Source organism: Sminthopsis crassicaudata, chromosome 6 (genome assembly GCF_048593235.1).
Source record: "Sminthopsis crassicaudata isolate SCR6 chromosome 6, ASM4859323v1, whole genome shotgun sequence".
Lineage (NCBI taxonomy): Eukaryota > Metazoa > Chordata > Mammalia > Dasyuromorphia > Dasyuridae > Sminthopsis > Sminthopsis crassicaudata.
This window is the reverse complement of record NC_133622.1, coordinates 253906646-253915369: the sequence shown is the minus strand read 5'-3', so window position 1 is coordinate 253915369 and position 8724 is coordinate 253906646. Positions and strand designations below refer to the sequence as shown.

The window sequence follows — 8724 nt, the reverse complement described above, 5'->3', positions numbered from 1 at the left end:
AGGCTGCTGGAGTGACCAGCACTGCAGTTTTAGTTTTGGAGTCCCAGGGCGAGAAGAGCCCGCTACTAGAAAGCCGGGCCCGGTATTCGCACCCTGGGGAGCTCTCGGCTGCCTCCGGACAAGGCTTCGTTTCTTCTCCAAACCTTTGCGCGAATTGCAGGGTGGGGGCCGATAGGGGGCTATCGCTGCATGGCAGGAATAGGGCCCAGGCTCCTCCGGGAGAGAAAAAGCCTCGATCACCCCTTCCCCTAATTGCATATTCATTCTTCAGCATTAAAGGGGGAAAAAAATCCGTGGTCCTGGCGCCCTCGCACCTGTTGTGGGGGGTGGGAGTGGGGGAGGGTGACGGAGACAGGCTTCCACATCTGCCCTGCCCGAGATCTAGTCCCCCACCCGCGGCCTCCTTCTGCTCCCTGTCGCTGGGGTGATCTCAGATCGGGGGGTGCGGGAACCCCCCAACCCAGTGCGACTTTTCTGTGGCGCTCTCCGGGGGTTCCCCGAAAGTTTCCGAGCACTCAGAGGGGGGCAGCCGGGGGGTGGGGCCCTACCGGGGAGAGGCGTCTGACCCCAGCTCCTGCCTGGGCTGAGGCGTCCCCGGAACCCGCTCCGGGGTCTCAGCCCAAGGCTCGAGGGAAGAGGGGCCCCCTGGCCCGGGCGCCCGTTCCTCTCCTCCCCTGCAAAAGCACATTGGCTCCCAGCTCGGGGAATTGTTCTGCACCCTGCAAACTGACTCGGGTCGCCTGGAGACGGGCGAAGCGGACATTCCTCAGGCTGCCACAAAGTGGGACATTGTGTCGGGGCGTAGAGCGCTGGGCCGGGCCGCCAGGGAAAGGGTGGGGGCGGAGGCAGAGACACACAGAGAGACGTCGAGGCAGGACAACCCAAAAGCGGCACAGGCTGGGGGCAGGGGAGACAGACGGAGCCACCGACAGAGCGACACGCAGACACAGAGAAAGACAGATAGAGACAGAGACGAAAGAGACAGAGAGAGAGACACACACGGAGATAGAGACGAGAGAGAGAGAGAGAGAGAGAGAGAGAGAGAGAGAGAGAGAGAGAGAGAGAGAGAGAGTCAGAGAGAGACAGAGACAGAGAGAGACAGAGACAGAGAGACAGAGAGAGAGAGAGACAGAGAGACAGAGAGACAGAGAGAGAGAGAGACAGAGAGACAGACAGAGAGAGAGACAAAGAGAGAGAGAGACAGAGAGAGACAGAGAGAGAGACAGAGACAGAGAGACACACGGAGATAGAGACGAGAGAGAGAGAGAGAGAGAGAGAGAGAGAGAGAGAGAGAGAGAGAGAGACAGAGAGAGAGACAGAGACAGAGACAGAGAGAGACAAGAGAAAGAGAATGAGAGAGAGAGAGGAGGAAGAGAGAGAGACAGAGAGACACACGGAGATAGAGACGAGAGAGAGAGAGAGAGAGAGAGAGAGAGAGAGAGAGAGAGAGAGAGAGAGAGAGTCAGAGAGAGACAGAGACAGAGAGAGACAGAGACAGAGAGACACACGGAGATAGAGACGAGAGAGAGAGAGAGAGAGAGAGAGAGAGAGAGAGAGAGAGAGAGAGAGAGAGAGAGAGAGAGAATGAGAGAGACAAAGAGGGAGAGATAGAGAGAGACAGAGAGAGAGACAGAGAGACAGAGACACACGGAGATAGAGACGAGAGAGATAGAGAGAGAGAGAAACAGAGAGAGAGAGAGAGAGACAGAGAGAGAGACAGAGAGAGAGACAGAGAGAGAGACGGAGAGAGAGAAAGAGAGAGAGAGAGAAGTGACAGCAATAAGAGAAAAGAGAAGAGAGATAAGAAATAAAGTCACAAACACCACTGAAAAGAAAAAGACAGAGGGCAGAGAGAAAGAGAGCAGTGAAAGCAGGAGCCAGGAGAAACAAGAGGAAGAAAATAGAAGCTTAAGTAGAGACAGAACAGGGCCATAGGAAGTAAAAGCAAGAAAAAGGGGGAAAGAAGGAGGAGAGAAAAGAAGGGAAAGACAAAACGGGAGATGAAAGACAAGAGGGGACGAAGGGAGGACGGAGAGAAATGAAGGCTAGAGCAAGAAAGGCCGTCCAGCCGGGGTCTCTCCCCTGCCTCCCGGAGTAGCCGGAGGGGCCGCCTTGACGGGCATTGTGAGAAGGCGAAGGGGAAAATGAGCCTGGAAGTGGCTCTCTGCCCCCCGCCCCCTCCGCCTTTCTGCCTGCTTGTCTCCCTTTTCCTCAGGATAGGATTGGAGGCTGGGGAGCATCTCGGGCTGATAATTTGACTTCGGGGAGTGAATGCTCCCTCCAGCAGTAGGTGATGATGTAATAGGTACTGGGAGATATAAATATCGTGGCCAGGGCCCAGAAGCTATGGCTGGCTGCTAGCAGAGAGGCTCGCACCCTCCACTCACACGGGTCTTCTCGAGTTGAGATCCAAGTTCGTCTCGGTTGCCACTGCCTCGGCTGCTTCTCTGTCTGTCTCTCGGGGCTCCCTCGCTGCCCTTCTCGCTCCCCGCTCCCCACTCCCTCTCTCGCCGCGTCTCCGGGGTCTCCGCCTCTCTAGCCCTTCCTCCTGCCCTGCAGCCGGCTCAGGAAGCCCGAGCAGCTCGGGGGCCGCCCGAGAGCCGCTGGCCCGCAAGTTTAGACTCGGGATCTCCTAGCGCTGGGCTGCCGTGGCCCCGCGCTCCTCTCTTCTCCTTGTCTGGTCAGAGCCCAAGAAGAGCCCAAGGCGCGCAGGGCAGGGCAGGGGGGTATTTTTAGAGTCATTGACTGCCTCCAGCCAAACCACGTGTGTCCCCCTGCGAGCCGGGATGCCTCACCCCTCAGCCTTGCTGCCCGCGCTGCTGCTGGGCCTGCTGTCCCCCTGGCCGGGCCGCGGGGGCCCTGTGCCCGCGCCCCAGAACGACACGCTCGACCGGCGCTGGGAGACCCTCTTATCCCGCTCCATGGGCCGCCTGTCCGCCGAGGGGACGGAGCTGCACCGGGACGGCCACTATCTGCTGGGTATCAAGAGAATCCGCCGCCTCTACTGCAACGTGGGCATCGGCTTCCACCTCCAGGTCCTGCCCGATGGGGGCATCAACGGCGTGCACAACGAGACCAGCTACAGTAAGTGGCCGCCCCGCCCGGGGCTTCCGCCTCCCCCTCTGCCTCTCGCCCTCTCCTCCCCGTCTCCCCTTCTCGTCTCGGATTGTCTCCTCCCCAAGAGGAAGGGGCCGTGTGGGGAAAGGAAGGTCCGCCGTCGGAGGGGTGGCAGCCAAGGGCTGGCGGAGGGAGAGCCCGTTTCTTGAGTTCTGCTGCCGGGCGTCTCTCACCCGGTGCTTTCCTGGGAGATCCCAGTCCCCGGCCCCCTCGGCCTGAGGGCCTCCCCAACTCGGCGGCTGCCCCGCTGCCGGACGCCCGGCCCGAGCTGCGCGGCTGTCGGGCACTGGGCAACGGGGCGGACTCTGGCGAGTTGCGGGAGCCGATCCGGCTGGGGGCGCCGGGATACAGACACGGGCTTGAGCCCGGGGTTTGAGGAAGTAGAGGGTCCTTGCGTGGGAGCCCGGGGAAGTCCCAAGGTGGTCCAGCCTCCGAGCTCGGAAAGCCACTGTGCGCATAGGCTTGGCGCTAAAAGGGCCCTTAGACATCAGCTGGTTGCTTTACAGAAGGGGAAACTGAGGCTACCTGGAGTTTTTCCAGAGCTGATTTCTGGTTTCTGGGGCGAGGATAGAAGAGGGAACCCCGGGGCCAGGCTCCGGAGCTGCGGCTGCGAGGGAGGGGAGTGTGGGAGGCACTGCTAAAAGCGCCTCTGAGAAGGCTCTGCGGAGGGCCGGGCCGCCGGCACACTCAGAGCCGGACTGCTGCTCCTTCCCGCCGCTCCCCTCTCCCCCCAAGAGCGCACTGGTTTTGCCGGGGGCTCCTGGGCCGCTAGAAGTTCCGAGGGGCGCAGGCAGCTGCGCGCTCCCACTCCCACCCGGGATGCACTTTTGGCCCAGTCCTCCCCAGCTCAGTCCCTCCTCCCGGCCCCAGAGCGCAGGCGGGGATGCGGGGCCCCATGAGGTCGGGGGCCCGGAGCCAGCCCTCCGGCAGCCAGGTGGCGAAGGAAATGGGAACGAATTAGCGGGTTAGTGTTCGGGTCGGGGCTTGGCCCCACCCGGGAGAGCGGAGCGGGGCGGCCGGGGCGTCTCCGGGGCCATGGGCAGGGAGGAGCAGCCGCTCAGTCGGCCAACCAGTCTCACGTCCCGCCGCTCGCCCCGTCTAGATTTGCTGGAGGTGTCGTCGGTGGAGCCGGGAGTAGTGAGCATCTTCGGCGTCAAGAGTCGCCTTTTCGTGGCCATGAACAACAAGGGCAAACTCTACGGCTCGGTAAGAAGCGGAGCTGGGGAAGGAGGCCGGGAGCGGGGCCGCTGGCTCTGGTTTCCGAGGCGGGGTTGGGAATCGCGGGGCCCTCGTTTCCAGCCGCCGCACACCTGCCCGACTCCAGGTTACTCAGCCTCTCAAAGTCCCTGAGCCCGCTGCAGAAACCCTTCTCTGTGTTTCTGGCTCTGTCTCTCTCTTTTTCTCTTCGGTCTCTCTCCTGTACTTTCTCTCTGTCTGTCTGTCTCACACGCACATCCCTTGAGCAGTGCAAATGTTTGGAAATGTATAAGTGTAGAGGGAGGAAGAACCGGCCCCAGAACAAATCAAGGGGAAGGAAAGAGGTAGAGGGTGCAGTAGATAAAGTGACCCCGAAATTTGAAATCAGGCTGAGGCCGGCTGAACAATCTGCACCTCACTTTTCTGCAAGTCTCAGTTTCCACCTCTGTAACATGGGGATAATCCTTTAGGCTCCACCTGTTGTGAAGAGAAAAACCTATAGAAATGGGGGGACCCTGGGCCAGGTTTACCCTAGCCAGTGACATGGTTGGGGAAAAGGGTGAGTCCTCATGACCTCTCCAGGGCACATCAGGCTCCTGGACTGGCAGCAGCCACATGAGTCTACAGAGGAAAATGGATCCACCCTTTCTGTCTCCTTTGGGGCATTACATTCCCACATGATCTCTCTGCTTCTGGCCCCTCAAAGGGTGGAAAGCTGAACATCTAGGGCTATGGGAGGAAAGAGCATCCAGCTGACCCACTGTCAGCCCCCAATTCCTCTTCCTCATACCAGACTCCATGACTGAACGTGGTTGAGGGGCTTTCGAAAATAGCTAGTAAGCTCAGGAATCACTTGTGAGGGAGAAGGGGGAAGGGAGAAGACAGAGGAACACTGAAGACCTGGGGAATGGCACTGACCAGGTGTCTGGAAGGCTGGCCAGCTGCAGAACCAGCTGTTTTCTGTGTGTGAAGAAAGGTAGTCATGATCTGGCCACACCCCAAGTGGCCCAGGTGGGCCAAAGTATCTAGCCTAGTTTCAGCGAGAGGAAAGCCCTGGGAAATCATCTCCGCTCGAGTCCCCGTTGTTTAGCCTAGTGCCAGCACACAGTCTGTTTAAGAACCGTTCACTCATCCATCCATCCATCTATCTGTTTATCTCTCTATCTGTCTATCCATCATCACCCCCTTTCAGAAGAGAAAACAAGGCTTGAGCCAAGATGGACCTAGGAGGCTTATCCAAGGCCACGGGACTTTTAATTAGCTGGGCCAGGCTCTGACTCTGAGTGTTGCCTCTGTTGCTTACTATTTGTCTCGTCTTGGGCAAGCAGTTAACTAGAAAGTCTCAGTTTTCTCATCTGGAAAACAGGCTCCTTCCAGCTCTAAATCTGCAGCGCGGCTCCTGCCAGTTCAATCTGAAATAGTTCAGTCCTGTCTTGGGGGGACCCTTTGACCCTTTGAAGCAGCCTTCAGTCTGAGTCCTTGGGTGAATTCGTTCCTTCTGGGTCAAAATCACTGTGAAGCTCCCGAGCCAGGCTTTGGAGCCCACCTCTGCTGTGGTCCCGAGGGTCTGGGAGGAACACTGCTGCCCATGGGCAGAGCTCTGACTAATCCTCTTGCTCCCTCCTCTCTCCTGCAGCCCAACTTCACCGCTGAGTGTACCTTCAAAGAAATCCTCCTGCCTAATAACTACAACGCCTACGAGTCCCGGCAGTACGCCGGCATGTACATCGCCCTGGACAAAAATGGGAGAACCAAGAAAGGCTCCCGGGTGTCTTCCACCATGACGATGACCCACTTCCTGCCCAGGATCTCCAGTAGCTAGGCAACCACTGGGACTCGCTGCGGGAAGGGGGTCCCCCCTGGCCCCCTGGCCAACCAAACTCGGTGCACTTTCAATGGAGACTTCTGCGGGAGCAGGTGTATGTAACATAGTTAAGTTAATTATTTAAGTCTGTATATATTGCCACAAATTTATTTATGATTCTGTGGGTGTGTTGGTTTTTGGAAAAGAAAAAAAAAATGAACAGAAAAGAGGGAAACTCCTCTTTGCTGGGACTGCTCTCCCTTGCCTGCCTTCTGTCCCTGTTTCTCAGATACCCGTGTGCTGCTATTACCATATATTCAGAGACTCAAGGGGCTGGCTCCTTCTAGATCCCCCCAACCCTGCTTCCACCTCTGGGATTTGCAGGGGATCCTGACTGAACCCCATTTGCGCCCGGCTGCTACTTTACAGAAACATATCGGTTTCCTTCTGGTACAAAAAGTTCCCCGTGGAAGTCCTACCCTACAAATCTGTTTTTAGATCGGCCAGGGCTGACCTTTGAACTTTCCTCCAGGCAATCTTCCTCGATCTACTGCTGGGCGGCAGGGATCCTTCAACAACCCCGCAAACTTCAATCCCTCCCCCCTTTATTTTTAAAGATCAGCAACAGTACAGTTGACATTATTTCTGTCAGGAAGAGGGTTTCTTCTCAAAACTGCATTGTAAAAAAATCAGTCTGGGGTGGGGCAGGGACTGCTGGGAGAAGTTTAAGTGACCAACTTCTTTGTTAACTCAGACCCCCCCCTCCCCAATTTGTGATCGCTGCCATGGGTTCCAACAGCTAAATCAACAGCATGGAGCCAATTCCTGATACTGTAGTAACTCTGGTTCCCTTTTAGAGACAGAGAAACACACACAAGCCTGAAGTTGTTTTTTGATTTTTTTTTTAATGCAGTGCTTACAAACACTGCTCCTCTTCCTTCTGCCTCATTCCCTGCTCTTTGGTTTCATGTCTACCTCACCAAGGGCTTCAAAGCAAAATCTCCTGGGAAAACCCAGGATTTCTGCTTTCCAGAGTATCTTCCAGGTTCTGGAGGTTGCAATCCCAGCGCCCCATTTTTCCATATGTAGCCAAGAAGCATTCCACCGGTGTGGGCTACATCCCATCTCAACCTTGTCACGTTTGAGCTATCTTTACCCAGGGATTTACTTTTAGTAAGGATAATCATGGAGAAAATATTCGCAGACAGCTGTCAGAGGGCACTATATGGTCATTGAGTAACCCTATATTTTTCTTTATATATTTTTTCAAATGGAAGCTCTGTCACTAGAGCAAAGACAGAAGAGGCAGAAGCAGGGGTTGGTGACTTACTTAAAAAAAAAGTCCCCCCACCCCACCCCACCCTCACACAGTGGCCAATGGGGACATTTTAATGAATAAATTTTTAGAGTTTACACAAAATGACCTTAGGTGGCTACCAGAAATGCCCGAAATGTTTATGAAATACTTGAGCTCTCCTTAAGGATGTTTGCAAACTGGCTCCCAAATTAACTTTATGGGTCCCAGCAGATAGCAAGACTGTGGAAAAATTGAGTCTGGCCTTTTCTCGGTGACATTCTTGCTCTGGGATTGTTGTTACCATTGTTGTTTTTGAAGTATCTCTGTTTGATCGCGATCACTTGCGCCCTACTACCGCGCTCCCTTAGCCCTGGCTTTGGAGGCCGCTTGTGGACATCGGCACAGGAGCCTGTGGAGTTTCTCAGGCCCTCTGAGAAAGACAAGGGACAAGCCAAGCTTGGTCAGCCCAGTTGAGGGGCAAAGAGAGGTCTCTGCTTCCTGGGAGACAGGACTGGACATTTGGAGAATTCTGGGATTTCTGGGAGGGCAACCACACCCAACGAGTAAAGAATTATTCCACGTCTCAGACAACAAGAGCGGTCCTCTGGTGTGATGGAAAATTGCTTCAATTTTCTTGTCAGTAGTACACACACACACACACACACACACACACACACACACACTCACACACACTCACACACACACACACTCACACACACACACACTCACACACACACACAATCACACACACACACACACACACACACACACTCACACACACACACTCACACACACACACTCACACACAATCACACACACACACACACACACACACACACACACACACACACACGAGAATCACCTCTGTTCCTGGGACTGGGGCTGTCTGTTGCTTTAAAATACTGTTGGACCATTTTTACCGGGATGTGTGTTTGAGCTCTCAAGATTGACCAATATTCGAAGAATCTGTCTGTAGTTTTATACAGGTGCTGTCTTATATTGCAATGTATGTGCTGTGCACACGTAACAAAGAATAAATCATGATTGCTTACCGCGAACGACAAGCTGGGCTGTCTGTAAATCCTTGGAGAGGGCTTGAGTGAGTGTGTTCTATGGCAAAGAAACCTAGGCTCTGCAAGCCTCCCACAAAGAGGCAGCTTGGGGCTGATGTGGGGGGGAAACTTGCTCACAGGTGGAGGGGTCCAAAAGCGCACTGGGAGGTGCTGGGCTGTCTCTCACTAGAGCTCTCCACACCCCTCAGCTGGATGACCACTGGCTGTGGGGTTTGAAACCGTAAGATCCGGGATCG

General features: G+C 55.5%; 1 protein-coding gene across 1 annotated transcript; it reads left to right on the top strand.

Annotated features, from left to right (window-relative positions):
- The first annotated feature begins 2687 nt into the window (after positions 1-2687).
- On the top strand, positions 2688-8464 carry FGF4 (fibroblast growth factor 4). The gene is made up of 3 exons (XM_074273230.1): positions 2688-3084; positions 4220-4323; positions 5951-8464. The coding sequence occupies exons 1-3, from the start codon at positions 2787-2789 to the stop codon at positions 6134-6136; spliced, it is 588 nt and encodes a 195-aa protein (XP_074129331.1). The 5' UTR covers positions 2688-2786; the 3' UTR covers positions 6137-8464.
- Positions 8465-8724: the final 260 nt, after the last annotated feature.